The sequence below is a fragment of the Punica granatum genome, chromosome 3 (assembly GCF_007655135.1).
Source record: "Punica granatum isolate Tunisia-2019 chromosome 3, ASM765513v2, whole genome shotgun sequence".
Classification (NCBI taxonomy): domain Eukaryota; kingdom Viridiplantae; phylum Streptophyta; class Magnoliopsida; order Myrtales; family Lythraceae; genus Punica; species Punica granatum.
In genome coordinates, this window is record NC_045129.1 from 17521591 (window position 1) to 17537052 (window position 15462).

A 15462-nucleotide genomic window follows, 5' to 3' on the forward strand; every position below is an offset into this window, starting at 1 on the left:
GCGTTTTTGGACTCCCACTAAAAAGTTGTTTGTATTTAGAAAATTGCTCTGTATAGAGCAGATGATCAGCGAAATGTGTTTGAAGATACTTTTCATCTGTTTGGCACCGCTAGGGATTTTTGGAGTCCAATATTGACTATCTTCTTATGGTTGAGCGAACCAGCGGAAAATAGCACTGTACGTGTTGTATTCTGAAAACGTCGGTTTGGATGTTGTCTGGACTCTCTGTTTGCTTTGTATGTCGCTAGATGATTCTGTATGTTTTTCTGTCATGTGATTGAATCATCTGCCTATTCTTGTTGACTTGAGGACGAATAACAATTTGTCACTCTATCGAACCCTTTTTTGGATCGATGCTCAAGTCGTAGCCTGGATTATTACTGATGGACATTGTATGAACTGGTGAGCCAAAATGGGGTGCTGACATAAGGTCCTAAATACTTAGTCTTTAATTATATTTGAAATTTGTAAGTATCTAATAATGGCTTGTTTCATGCTTTTAGCTACGATCCTATTTAGAAGGTTATTGATGAGAGATGAGAGGATTAACTTTATAGGCCTCTACATGCTGCTGCTTATTACTTGAATCCCCAGTTGCATTTCTCTTCTGAATTTAGAGCTGATAGGGAAGTCATACGAGATTATATAAGGTTATAGATATGATGCTAGATGATGAAGAGAGTGATAAGGTTGATTTGCAATTAGAGGAATTCAAGCATGAAAGAGAGCTCTTTGAATTCTCATATGCAAAGTCTATGGGGTTTAAGAAAACAACGGCAGATTGGTGGGAGTCATATGGTGCCGATATCCCAGAGTTGCAAATATTTAGTATAAGGATATTAGGTTTGACTTGTAGCTCTTCGGGATGTGAGTGTAATTGGAGTGCTTTTGAAACGGTATTCTATGGATGTGTTTTTTTACCATGTGTTACCTTACCAGAATTCATTTTAATATATCTACTAATTATCTTGTTTTGTTTACGTAAACATATAGAGAAGAAATCAGTTGCATAAAAGGAAGATGAATGATTTAGTATTTGTGATGTACAATTTGAAGTTGAAAGATAAGAATATGCGGAAGCAAGTTGATCTACAAGTGGAAGACATCTCTTCCCATGATGAATGGATTGCCGAAGAAGAGATAGAGAATACCGCAACCTCAAGACATAATTTTAACTTGTATGCTCTTGGTCGTCAGAATGATGGTGATGGAGAAGGTAGAGTTATTCAAATTGGCGATGAAGATACAAATAACATGCGCACAAAAGAGCATGTCACGATTGATGACTTAGAGCTTTCTGAAGAAGATGATGATGTTGAAGTTGATATGTTTATTCATCCTATGTTATGACTTACGTTATTTACTTCTTATTTATATTTCAGGAATTTGAGTTTAAGTTATGAACTGTGATTTAAACCTTGATTTCCAATAATTTGTAATGATGTCTCGTGCTTTTATGACTTATTGTTGTTTTTTTGGTTTGTGGTCTTTATTTGAATGAACATGGATTGATCTTTTATGCTCAGGACCACTCAGGAAAGTATAATACATATATATATATGCTTTTTTTTAATTAATTACAAGTAAAATCTTACAATTCACAATTCAATTCTGCGATTCACGATTTCACGATTCTCGATTGATTCTAGGTAGAATTGTGATTTTGACAACCTTAGCTGTGATGATGATCAGTAGAGGGGACAGTAGAAAGGATGCCTAGAGGGAAAGAGAACCGAGAGAGAGCTAATGGAGAGAATAGGCATGGTCGTGATGGAGTTGTTGCTTGTTTCCCTCTGCCCGAGAGAGAGAAAAAAAGAGCTGGTCTGGTCTGTCTGCCTCTTTTCTTTCTGACCAAGAGAGAGAAGAAAGATGAAGAAGACTGATGAGGAGCTGTTGATGGTGATGGAAGTGTGGAAGAAGATGGCAGGTGGGTGAAAGAGTTAGAAGGAGAAGGGAGACCATTGCACGCCCATAGATAAAATCTCTCTATAAATCCCCACCCCACCTTCTCCCACGTCAAACATTGTCTCTCGTTTCTGGGAAACCAAGGTTTAAAGCGCCTATTGATACCAAAATCCCTGCAATTCTGCTTAAATCCACAAAGCCATTCCACTTTCCCGGAATGAGGGCTATCATCCTCGCTCCCTTTAGAATATCCTCCTTAACCCGTTCCATCACTTACTACATTCACATCATCACCCATCAAAACTTCCTTGCTCCCTGCAAAAACACCAGTATTCCCTATGGTCTCCTCATCTGACCATGACTCACTAGACAGAGCCATCACCCAATCAAGTCAACAATGAAACGAAAGAGGTTAACCTCGAAGACAAATTCGAATTGATAACACCGAAAAGACCGAGAATAGGGCCCACCTTCAAGTCCAATATAACGGCTGCAACAACAACTTAAATGCGATCTTGCCGAGGCGGCGATAGTTGTGGATGGAATGGTGGCCGCAGGTGAAGAGAAATTGCGGAAGAGAGGCAGGCTCGAGGAGAGGAGTGAAGCAACTGTGGCAGAAGGACAATATCTGGGAGAAAAGGGAGCAATGGCAGAGCAGCAGACGCGGGGAAGGGAGTTGTCGCGGAAGAGGAGAAGTCACGAAGATGCAGTTGTCGCGGGGAAGGAGCAGCCGTGAGGAAAGAGCAGTCGCAGGAGAGCACCTCGGAGAAATGAGGAGGGCGACGAAGAGGGGAAGGCTCACCATTAGAAGGCCAAGCCCGAGAAGGAGAGGCAGCGATCAAACCCGATCCGAACTCGTGCGCGTGACTCTAACTGGGAAGGGGGTGCGTGAGGGGAATGAGAAGTGGAGAAGAATGGTAGGTGAAAGTCAAGAGGAAAAATATGATGTCAAGGCCCTAGAATGGACGACAAAAGCAAGGGTATCTTCCGACAAAACCAATTTTAAGGTCCATTATCCTGTCACTTGACGCATTAAATTAGAAACAATTTTAACTTGTATTACTGAATCATTCCACGACATAGACGCCATCATCCTTCTCATCATTTAATTTTTGAACGACGATTTCGTCGACAAAAATTGGGGGACAAGTGATAGTATAAGTCGTATCGAACCGGACTGAACCCATCACCCATTGGAAATCAAAGAGAAACATTAGTCCCCCTTAAACACGGCCAGTACCATTAGGCCGCACACCAAATAGAGGAAAGCTCGATGACGGACCATTTCCCTAAGAAAGGGCTCCGTCAAATCACACACCAAAAGGGGCTCGACGAGCCCGGCTAGGAAAGGGTTCAACGAGCCCTCCTAAAAGAAGGGTCGACGAGCCCTTTCCCGAGGTGAGGCTAATCAAGCCCCTTCTCCAGAGGTGGGTCTCAGCGAGCCCCTCCTCTTGAGTTCGGCGGGCCCCCTCCTCTTTAGCCCTTGAAGAGACTCGACAACATCTGAACGAAATTGAACCCCTTTCTAGCAATGCTTGATTGGGTGATCATGGACTCCACCTAAGCCCTGAAATCCAAACATAGAAGTGACGGTAGAGATACAATAAGGTATATTCCTTATGGTATAAATAGCTAGGCTCATGATGCTTTTGGTAAGTTCACAGTTCATGTTTTATTCCATTCCTTCCCTAAGCTCCCTTCCCGAGACAGATTCTAATTTGGGCATCGGAGAGGGTTTTTCGAGAAAAATCTTGAGGCTCGACTGACCTTGGTTCGTGTGGTTCAGGATCATTGATACGTAAGGAGTACACATGAAAGAGAAAAGAGAATTGAGGTGTGGCACTTGCTTGGAGGAGGAAGAATCTCCACAAGCTCAAGTTCCAAGAAGGTTGGTGCTGGGAGAAGGTTCAACTCGGATTCCTTTTCAACATCAATGACAAAATACAAGCACTATGAATCAGTGATGGGAGATAAGAAGAGGGGTCTGAGGGACGTGATATGATCCAGCTAGAGAACCCTTCACACGGGCATGTGGAAGCATTCTAGGATGACAGGGTATGGCATGAAGTCAAGTATTGGGACATGCACGTGCTAGCTGGACTAAGAAAAAGAGCACGAGCCAAGCGAATCGAACTAGCCATGCAAAGGATGTTATTGCATGTCCATGGAGGAGTAGTCAAGCTCTTGGGCGGGCTGCATGTGGAACTAGAAGCCACGACCGTTCATATCCTAGAAATCTATTTAGAAGATGATCCAAGTTCAAAGGGCTGAATTAAGTTACTTTTCAATTACTTGGGCCTATTTCATTTTGGGCTCATTACACTTAGGATTTATTTTAGTCAAACCCATTAGCTCATTTAGGTTATCAGCTAGTATCTCTCTATAAATAGGCATGTGGCCTCCCTAGAAAAGACAGATCAGTTTTCATTCTACTTTGTGAGAGAGGTTTTCTCTGAGTTGTTCTGCAGCAACTTCGACGATATTGCAAGTGTGACGACTTGTGATTCCCGACATTTATAATATTGGTTTCTAGCTCCTTATAGCTAGCGGGTCAATATTCCATATTATAATATTGGTTTCTGGCTCTTTATAGTCAGCGGGTCAATATTCTCTATCCTTGAAACCTTCAATGGACGATCACGGGTTTGATCTCATTCTATTGTTGTTGGGTCTCGCGGCAGGTTCGTCGAGGTTCGTATCATTTTGGTATCAGAGCTTTGGCTCCAATCCAGGTTTCGCCTATCCTATTTCGTTCTTGTTATTGTCCTTGTCCTAGGGTTCGACAAATTGTTGAATGACTTATTGTTGTTTCGGAAAGGTCTGAAAAAAAAATTTCGTCCAAAAAAATACATAGTAAAAAAAAAGGGAAAGAAAAAAAAAAGGAAAGTGCAATTGTTTGGGAAATCTTTACTTTTTGGGCGATAGAAGCTTTCTTAGATATATCTCTGCTAATCAAGTAAAGTAGGGAATTTCAAATATTTCCTGTTATTTTCTTCCATATCTGCTACAATCCCAGAATTACCTTCCTTTATATATTATTGTTTACTTTGATGGACCACTGGCATATAAAGTGCAATTGGGAAATCTAATATTGTTTCCGTTCAATTGAATATTTTCCGATCATATTCCTTTCTTGTCTCTTAGAATCATTCATTCCTTCCATTTCGATACTTTCCATAAATATTTTGTTTCCTTATTGCCACAAATCTTCTTTGTACATCTCAGTTATTTCGTTAACTTCATCTATCGCATTATTTCTTTTCTCATTTAGGTTTGGATGCTAAATTTGATTCAATTTTTGAAATCAATGATTATAAGTGTTTTGGGCTAATCAACTGATTTTACTCTTGCGATTGAATTGCTTAGTTTCTTAGGAACTTTGAGGAGAAAATCTAGAGAGAAAAAAAAAAGGCAAGAGTGGGTGAGTATATCTGAGGGTAAAAGCCTAAAATTGAGTGAAACACGAGTGTTCAGTAATATTAATTTGAGTGCAAATACGTGAGCGAGTGGTTGTGAGGTCCATCTCTATTTTCTAAAGTTTCACTTACAGATTTCATCATGCCACAAGAAAGCAGTGGAAATGATCAGAATAATGGAGGAATTGATTATAACATGATGATCTGAGATATGCAGCAACAATTTGAGCGCATGAATATGTGGGCTGATGAGATTTACGATCGGTTGGAAAGGCGAGACAAGCGAATTGAACAGTTGCTAGATGGCTATGACGAAGCTTCTGGTTCATCCTCTTGCAAATTGAAGTGGGGTTCCTCGACGAAGAAGGAAGAGAAAATAGCCTTGAAGCCAATAAAAGAGAAACCCACAAACAAGTTTCAACCCAACGGCAAAGAGAATGGTCATATTGCTTCTCAATTCCTGGACAGCGATGGTCGGAACGCAACGCTATTACCGCTTCCACCTAACCAAAAGGAGGAAGAGCAACTTCAAATCAAGCAGCCCATTGGCGAGAAAAGTGAGGAATTCAAGAACGTCTTTCTCGAGCAAATGCCTCCAGAAAAGTCACCAATCAAGTTAGTTGTCATAGATTCGAGGACGAATCTTTTTGAAGAGAGGGGGAATGATATGATCCAGCTAGAGGACCCTTCACACGGGCATGTGGAAGCATTCCAGGATGACAGGGTATGGCATGAAGTCGAGCATTGGGACATGCACGTGCTAGCTGGACTAAGAAAAAGAGCACGAACCAAGCGAATCGAACTAGCCATGCAAAGGATGTTATTGCATGTCCATGGAGGAGTAGTCAAGCTCTTGGGCGGGCTGCATGTGGAACTAGAAGCCACGACCGTTCATATCCTAGAAATCTATTTAGAAGATGATTCAAGTTTAAAGGGCTGAATTAAGTTGCTTTTCAATTACTTGGGCCTATTTCATTTTGGGCTCATTACACTTAGGATTTATTTTAGTCAAACCCATTAGCTCATTTAGGTTATCAGTTAGTATCTCTCTATAAATAGGCATGTGGCCTCCCTAGAAAAGACAGATCAGTTTTCATTCTACTTTGTGAGAGAGGTTTTCTTTGAGTTGTTCTGCAGCAACTTCGACGATATTGCAAGTGTGACGACTTGTGATTCCCGACATTTATAATATTGGTTTCTAGCTCCTTATAGCTAGCGGGTCAATATTCCATATTATAATATTGGTTTCTGGCTCTTTATAGTCAGCGGGTCAATATTCTCTATCCTTGAAACCTTCATTGGACGATCCCGGGTTTGATCTCATTCTATTGTTATTGGGTCTCGCGGCAGGTTCGTCGAGGTTCGCATCAGGACGCATAGCATTGGGTATATATAATATCTGCTTATGCGCACATGAATTATTTATGATCTAACAATACATAAAAGTGAAATGTTTGAATTAATTAGCTTGTTTACAACTATTTTCCATAATACGTGAAGAATTGTCGAGTCATGACGTGTGATCAGTAATTTTGATGATTTTTCCGGGTTCATGGACATATGGATCCGAGTTTGAGGTGTGGGCCGAGATCATTCTTGGTGTGGGCCGAGTCAATTGGAGGTCCATGAGGAAGTCTAGCCCATTGGCAAGGCCTAATCTGGAAAGTTAAGCCCAATGGCCCATCATGGAGTAAATTTGGTTTGTGTTAGCGTATACCATTCACTGAGAGGGCGGTGTAAGATTTTTCTTGGCAGCTGGTATCTTGGATATCAAGCACGTAATATTCTCGTGCTATTTGTGTTATCTTCGATCTTAGATAGTCAAATAAGTCGGATAGATTGGATATTTCTTTGATATGGTTTGATATTCTATCTTTTAGGCAATTTAGGTAGGCTAGATAATAAATTTCCTATTTATATATTATTTCGATGTCATATTTTATGGGCATATTCGATTTAGAGAGATTTCCTAGGGTTTTATGTAAATGTCTATATATACATGTCGTCTAGTTCGTTGTTAGGTTACATGTACACATATCAATCAAACTCGTGCTTTTCATATCTTTCGTTTATTGCACTTTACTTATCCCGCATTTTCATTTATCGCACTTACTTTTCCGTACCTTTCAATTCCCATTCATTTATCTTTCAACCGATTCCCCGTAGATCAAAGCTATCATCGTCTTTGGAGCTTCCGGGCATCAAGGCAAGGACTTTACCATCCTTCAGCATCACTTGCCGAAGTCTACTCAAGGATCGGGTCTACTAGCTAGGGTGAGCTTGTTCTATTTTTGGCTCGGCCTCTTGCGCTGAGTGCTAGCCGAACATCAATTGAACGGGCTGCATAGCCGCTTGATTATTTTTTGGGCTTGGATTCGTGCTTGCGGGTAGAAAATTGATGGAGGACTCTAAACGGCTAAATTCCTAAGCCGTGAATCGTTTGAGATGCACTATCCTTCTGGATTTGAAAATCTAGCCACCATGCAAATTCGTGAAATTCTAAGGCCGTGGTGCAATGCTTTATTTCGGTGGGACCGACTAGTGATGCATCGATACAACTTGGAACCACTTTCTAGCATGCATGAATCATCACACATGTTGTTGGTTAGGTATCGAACGTATTTTGAAGTGAACATAACCGAAGTGTAAACAGCATATTCTAGTGTGCATGCATAAGTTGTTTATGAACTAACCGATGCACGATGGTGAAAAATTGCGAACCACCAAAGTGCCTGTGGGTCATGTACTGTTGTTAGCCCTGAGGAAATCCATGTAACTTTCCAGTGAAAATAAGTAAATAAATAGTTACAAATAAATAAATATTGAAAAAGAAAATGTTTCAAAATAGTTGGACCCTCCAGGCATGTTGGGCCTCTCGTTGGACTGGACTGATTAATAACTCCAGTACACATTAGGCCCGAAAAATTACACTTCGTGCGAGAGAATAATATTCAAGAGACTTCTTGCACCAAAGATCTTACCGTTTTCGAAGGAACTAGAGTTAAATTTCTTTTCCATTTCCATTCTAGGGTTCTTATGCTCAAAGTTGAAAATTTATATATATGTACTAAGTGCATTTGTATGAGTTTCTTATTTTTTTTTGTTCTAAATATAGTACTTTAAAATATTAATCAATCATTTGATGCAACATTGGACAATCTTAGTTGATAATTGTGATGGAATTTTTCTAAAACAGTGCATTGAAATGGGAGAGAATACTTAATACAGAAAAAGGTATTTGGTTAGTAAAGCCAAAATAGTACAATAATGAGCAAATTACACAAAAAAAACATAAATTTTGTAAAATGTTTTCGAAAACGTTTTACAAAATTTAGGTTTTTTTTTTTGTATAATTTGCCCTACAATAATTAACAAATAATGAACTAAAGTATATAAATTAGATTCTTGATATATATAGCTCTTCTAACTTAAATGAATGGACATCAATATAATAATAAGATAAAATTATAAACTAATAATTTTATTATACAATTATAACGTATCCGAAAGTAAATAAAATCTCGAATTGAATTATATGTTAGCTCCCCGGAACACACTTTGTCGGCCAGATTGTTCACGTGTCTTTATGTAAACTCAACGATTCTTATTTTAAAAACTTTTCAGTTTTTGAACTGTTATAAAATTCGTTCATTTTAAAAACTAGATGAAAGGAGACGACAATGAAGGGAGATTTTTTAGGTGAGAGAGAGCAGTGGATTCTACTCTTTTTTTTTAGGTGTAAATCATTAATGATTTAATAGTTTAGGGGTACTTCTGTAATCATCCAAAAAACGGAAAATTGTTTTCCTAAAAATGAAATGGGTCTCCGTCGCAGAGAGAGAGAGTAAAAAAGCATGATGTATTTGGTTTTAGAATTGAGTTTTGATTTTAATTCGATTATAATGATTGTGTTGTTGAATTATGAGAAAAAGTGTGAAAAAGTAATGAATTGTTGAGAAAAATTAATGATTATGATATTGAATTGTGAAAAAAGTAACGAATAGTTGAGATGATTTAATATTGAATTGAATGGTTAAAAAATTAAAGGAAAAAGAAAAAGTAATAATCGTGTTATTAATTTTTATTATGTATTGAATAGAGTTAAAATTAAAATTAAAATTTTAAAAATATAATTGTAAAATTAAACGGAACGTAAAAAACCTTAAACCTAAAGCTGCGGGTCGGGCGCTGATGGCCAACGAACCAAAACTCGCTGCCGTAATCCCTACGGGAAAACAAACTCACTGCAGCAAAAAGATGAAAAAGGGTTTCGCCCATAAAATTAAATATATAAATAAATAAATTCACTTAAAAGAAAAAACAGAAAAAAAGAAGAAATATAAAAGCCTCGTTTTTCCCTTACCCTGCGGGCCTTCTTCCCTTTCCTCTTCCTCCTTCCTCCAGACAGGAACTGAGACGGCCCCGCAGCCGGACAGGACTTCCATTCTCCACGCCAACGGTTCTCTTCTCTCTAGGGTTTAGAAGCCATGTACAGGACTGCAGCTTCACGCCTTAGGTCCCTCGAGGTCAGTCTTCAATTGGGTCCCCCTCAAGATCCACCTTGTTTCTCGAGCAGATGCGTGATACCGTTGATATTGACCCTATATAGATGAGGCACGCTCGCCATGAAAATGCCCAAATACCTTCTATTTTTTTAGCCGATAGTATATTGCAGCCTACACATCTCGTTCCGTTTCCTGTCTTCGACATTTACTCACTTGATGCTATCTGGCAATTCTTTTTCGCAAAATTATTATATTTTTCTTCTTTCCTTCTTTAGTGGGCTCTGTTACAATTTTGTGAAAATGGACTTCTGGTCATACTGCAAATTCCTTCATTTTGTCAGTACAAAGTTGATTGCTGCTGTTCAGTATGTTTGGCTGAGTGGGCTTTTACTTCATTGTTCAAAAGGCCGTTTGTTTTTTTTCGTTCCCTGTACTAGTCTTGGTTTAAATCTGTACACTGTACTGAAGTCTGCACTAAACTGTAGTTTTTTTTTTTTTTCCTTTTCGGAGTTTTCATTGCTTAGTTGTTCATCATCACTTGATAGGATCGAATTGGAGGTGTGAGGACTAGGAGGTATGCTACCTCGACAGCGGTTGTTTCTAATTCAACCTCATCAGGCTTGTTTAGCTGGTTAACTGGAGAAAGGTCCAGCGCTCTCCCTCCTCTGCAAATACCGCTATTGGGAATTTCCCCCGCACCGGTACTTCCAGACCATGTCAAACCAAGCAAGACCGAGATCACCACTCTTCCTAATGGAGTCAAAATAGCCTCAGAAACTTCTGCAGTGGGTTTCCCCTTTCAACCTCTAATTCATAGATCTTTGCTGTTGCATTTATTGTCGTTTCTGATTAGGCGAATCTTTTATGTCTGAGTTGATTGCACTAGAGCCCTGCAGCCTCAATAGGATTGTACATTGATTGCGGTTCTATATATGAAGTGCCCTTGACTTCTGGGGCCACTCATCTCTTGGAGAGAATGGCATTCAAGAGCACAAGGAACCGGAGTCACCTAAGGATTGTAAGGGAAGTTGAGGCCATTGGAGGTAACGTTGCAGCTTCTGGCTCACGGGAGCAGATGGGTTACACCTTCGATGCCTTAAAGACCTATATTCCCGAGATGGTGGAATTGCTCATTGACAGCGTGAGGAACCCTGTGTTCTTGGATTGGGAAGTTAATGAGGAGGTACTTTTTAGTTTCCCCCCTAAGAGTCCTCACAATCTTATTCCTTTTAGGCCGCGTTTGATATTGACAGAATGTAATGGACTTGAGTTAAATGGCAGCACAGTTTATTCAATTAAAAGAGATTTCATTCCTTCATGCTGAATGTGGCATACATGTTTGTTTTGCTTTCTAAGGCATATTTTCTAAAGACAGGGGAACCAAGTTGTTGCCTAATCTTTGTAAAGATTACCTTTCGTTTACAAAGTGGTTGATTTCAATTACTGTGGGTTGCTTCACCCACATCATCATAATTTTGGTGCCATGCCAAGTCATCGACTCAGATTTCATAAACTTGCAGATCCGAAAGGTGAAAGCGGAGCTCGCTGAACTTTCTAACAATCCCCAAGGCCTACTTTTGGAGGCGATTCATTCTGCTGGCTATGCTGGTGCATTGGCAAATCCTCTTCTGGCCCCTGAATCAGCACTTGACCGATTAGATGGAAGCCTTTTGGAGGATTTTGTGGCTGTAAGCCTCGTATTACTAATCAACTTAATATTTCTTGTTTATCTCGATATTACTGAGAAGTATTTCTCTCTGACAAACTTCAGGAGAACTACACTGCTCCTAGGATGGTTCTTGCTGTGTCAGGAGTTGAACACGGAGAGCTTTTGTCCATTGCAGAGCCGCTCCTTTCTGACCTCCCAAATGTCGCCTTCCCTTCAGAACCAGAGTCAAGATATGTTGGAGGAGATCTCCGGCAACATGCTGATACGGGGGTAATGATTTAATATACTTGCATACATTCTTGCAAGTAACTGAGCTGGAAGGTGCATATATTCATTGGAAGTTATTTGCCTGGATGAAAGTGAAACCAAGGGGATAACTTATTGTGTCTTGTTTGTCACTCCTGGTTCCAGAATACTCATGTCGCTCTTGCTTTTGAACTCCCGGGTGGGTGGCTAAAGGAAAGGGATGCTGTCATCTTGACTGTTATTCAGGTTTTCATTTTCCCATATATATATATAGCAATTTTCCTGCCTTGCTTTGAAAGGAATTTGTGCAAATAATGGATAGTTGTGCAGATGCTTATGGGAGGTGGCGGTTCATTCTCTGCTGGTGGCCCTGGGAAGGGGATGCATTCACGGCTCTGTGAGTTTTCATGCCCATTATTTTGTTCTTGCCAACATGTTCTGTTCAAGCTGTGGTAACTTAAATATATGGGGTTAACCTGAGGACCTCTCTTTTTTCCTCCTATGACATACTTGGCCATTTGGGTGCAGATCTTCGAGTGTTGAATGAGTATCAACAGATTCAGTCTTTCTCAGCATTCAACAGCATCTTCAACAAAACAGGACTATTTGGAATCTATGCTAGCACGGTAAGGCTTAGACTTGCTGTTTTAATCCTCTCTTCGTAGAGTGTACGCCCCATTTGTTTACATACTTTTTGAGGCAGAAGGTCGCTTGAATTCTTGCTTTCTGTTGAGGTGAATTAGAGTACTGGTACCGAATGATTTTTCAGAGTTGAGCGGATGCATCCTTTGGGTTGTCCCATTAAAACAGAACTTTTGTATTAGTCATTACTTTTTTATTAGTTGGAATGGTGGACAAATTAGTTTCATGCATTTATCGTTTATAGTTCACGATCAATCCATGATTTTGTGCAATTGAGCAGAGCTCAGACTTCGTTGCAAAAGCAGTAGATGTAGCTGCTACTGAACTAATTGCCCTTGCAACACCTGGACAAGGTTCAGCCTACTTGCACTTCAGTCACTCTGCCATTTTATGTTGAATTATTCCGTCAGAGACTGGTACAGATCTTTTCTTCTTTCTTTTCCCCATTGCAGTTACAGCGGTGCAACTTAACCGTGCAAAGGAGTCCACGAAGTCTGCTGTCTTAATGAACCTGGAATCCCGAGTATGTTTCATTTTAATAAAATATTGCTGCAGAGATAGTGAAAGGAAAATTTAATGCAACGCCACTTAAAATGAGAAACATAGAAGAAGGAAATCTGTAATATGTTCTGTCTTTTCAATTTTGCCCTTTTCATTTTGTTCAGCATGTCTTATTGTGGTGGTCATTTTCTTTCTCTGCAGATGATCGTATCTGAAGACATAGGGAGGCAGATCTTGACTTTTGGGGAGAGGTATCTAGTGTACATGGATTGTTGGATTCTATATTAAATGAAGAATCTGGAAAAAAAAAAATAAAATAATACTAAAGAGTTGGTTAAGTTATTGAGGCTCCTCGAATGAGATGAGGATAAAGTTGGAATCATGAAATGTTAAGATTGAAAATTACCCAGTTTTCTAGAATATGAAATATTTATGGAGGAAAATCGTTCATAATATTTACTTCTCATTTAGTAAGTCAACAATTTCTAGTAATTGGTTATTTCGCCCGTATAGATAGAGGATCCTGTTTACATATCGAGTTTCTTACAGGAAACCTGTGGAGCATTTCCTCAAAGATGTGGAGTCAATCACCTTGGAGGATGTTACGAATCTTGCTCGAAGAATCCTCTCCTCTCCTTTGACAATGGCATCTTATGGAGATGGTACGCCTGACGATATTAAATTTGATGCTGAGATTTTATGATAAAGATGTTTATGGAATTTGATCTTTGTGCAGTTATAAATGTTCCGAGCTACGAATCAGTCAGCAGCAGATTTCATGGAAAATGAGAGACTGGTGCGTGGTTCAGCTAGCTCAAGCATAGTTTTTTGGCCTTGCTCATAATTTTGAGTGAGGCACTCGGCATTTCACTGAAGTTGCAATAATGTTCTTGAGGAAGGTTCAGGAACCGAAAAGACACCATGCCTATTTTTTTGGCTTGGGGCATCATACTTGTTGCCTTATCTCCACAATGTTCCTTTTTTTCAATAGTTACGTTATGATAATTGGTATAGAAAAGTCTATTGTGGGGACATCTAGTTTTATATCATAGTATTTTAGATGTCCATTACATGTTAGGATCATTGACAAAATAGTCAGATAGATGGGCCTACGCTGATTACCCATTCCAATGGTATATTTGATCGGCCTTGCACATTAGAAAACGCATGGGAGGGATGCTTAAATGGAGCTGCGGCCTAAGAACACGGCATCGCCTTCGAGCGTCTTCACCTCGTTTCGCACCAATAATTCCCAGCTCGAGGCATTGTACCCCTGGACGGTGGTGTTAAGGGATAATATACCTTCTATCCAATTTCTTGTCATTGAATAGTACAAGAATCAATAATTATTATGTAATATATAAATTTCAAGGCTTAACATATGATTGCGTCAAGAATGCGAATTCTAAAAGAGATAATTAGCAAAAATAATCTCGAGAGATGAAATTTGGCTCAAATCACTCTCAATCCATTTTTTACATCAAACTGAATCCTGATAGTTAAAAGTTATATCTGAGATGACTCTCCATCTAGGTTTTGTAAAATTTCGGATGATATGGCTTTTTATATTATTTCCTCCCTTAAACATCTTAAGCATTGTTTAGTAATTGATCAAGATTTTTTATTATTTTCAAAATGTGTTCTACCCAATTACTGTTCATAATCTCTCTTTCCCTCTCTCACCCAAATACTATTCATCGTCTTCCTCTCTGCGACTCCACGATCTTCTTCGAATCAAACTTTGCTAGGAGACTCAGGTACGGTTCATCATCTTGATGAAGACAGGTATTGAGGAGATTGTTCATCGTCTTGAACATAGATAGAGGGAGGGGAAAGAGCCGAACCTCGGAGCACAGCCTCGTCAAATGCTTCAATGCCTGCCTTCCTACCTTCCTCTCTCTTTCACCGACATAACATGAGAAGCCCTAGATCTTCTCATCCTTACTCTGCAACCCACTTCCTTCTCTACACTCTCATTCTCTTCTCTTCATCCTCAGGGGCCGTCCTAGCACAGAAAGTCGACCCTTTGATTCAACCCTCGCGTTCCCTACCATCCCGGAACAGACACGTGTCCAAAAGGGTTCTCCTCGTTGACGATCAGGGAGCCAAGGGGATGGTTTCTCCGATGACACTGACGTAAAGCTCTAATAACCCTTTCTTGCTCTATCAGATACTAATCTTGTTTCCTTGATTTCTGAGTTAATTCTTGCGGAGAAGCAAGTTCTTGTGGCAATGTCGGTGTTTTCTGGAACAATGATTCAATTGTCAAATGAAATTTATCCCATTTATTTACTCTGCCAGATCAGCTGTGATCAGCTCAACTTTATGAGTTCGGCTCTTCCCCTTCCCACTCTGTCTGATCAAGACGATAAACAATCTCCCAGTACCCGTCTTCATCAAGACGATGAACAGTACCCGGGTCTCCCAGCAAAGTTTGATTTGGAGAAGATCGTGGAGTCACGGAGAGGAAGACGAAGAGAAAGATGATGAACAATAATCAGGCGGGGCACATTTTGAAAATAATAAAGAGTCTGGGTCAGTTACTAAACAATGCCAATATAAAAAACCACATTAGACG

At 39.7% G+C, this 15462-nt stretch overlaps 1 protein-coding gene across 2 annotated transcripts; it reads left to right on the forward strand.

The window, feature by feature from the left end:
* Positions 1–9683: 9683 nt before the first annotated feature.
* Positions 9684–14264, forward strand: LOC116201266 (mitochondrial-processing peptidase subunit alpha-like). Of its 2 annotated transcripts, none has more exons than XM_031532431.1 (13): positions 9684–9847; positions 10372–10611; positions 10713–11009; positions 11347–11514; positions 11598–11765; positions 11907–11987; positions 12072–12138; positions 12270–12367; positions 12664–12736; positions 12836–12906; positions 13086–13135; positions 13434–13546; positions 13621–14264. In XM_031532431.1, the coding sequence occupies exons 1-13, from the start codon at positions 9809–9811 to the stop codon at positions 13671–13673; spliced, it is 1518 nt and encodes a 505-aa protein (XP_031388291.1). In that variant the 5' UTR covers positions 9684–9808; the 3' UTR covers positions 13674–14264. The 2 variants fall into 2 exon arrangements, with proteins under 2 accessions (XP_031388291.1, XP_031388292.1); XM_031532432.1 differs by having other exon boundaries at positions 9698–9847; positions 10337–10611.
* The last annotated feature ends 1198 nt before the right edge of the window (positions 14265–15462 follow it).

Bases quoted from the DNA above. Each gene is read 5' to 3' on its own strand.
- LOC116201266 (XM_031532431.1), top strand. From the start codon at position 9,809: ATGTACAGGACTGCAGCTTCACGCCTTAGGTCCCTCGAG. The intron at 11,010-11,346 runs GTACTTTTTAGT...ATAAACTTGCAG, and splicing joins ATTGGGAAGTTAATGAGGAG to ATCCGAAAGGTGAAAGCGGA. The intron at 12,737-12,835 runs GTTCAGCCTACT...TCCCCATTGCAG, and splicing joins CCTTGCAACACCTGGACAAG to TTACAGCGGTGCAACTTAAC.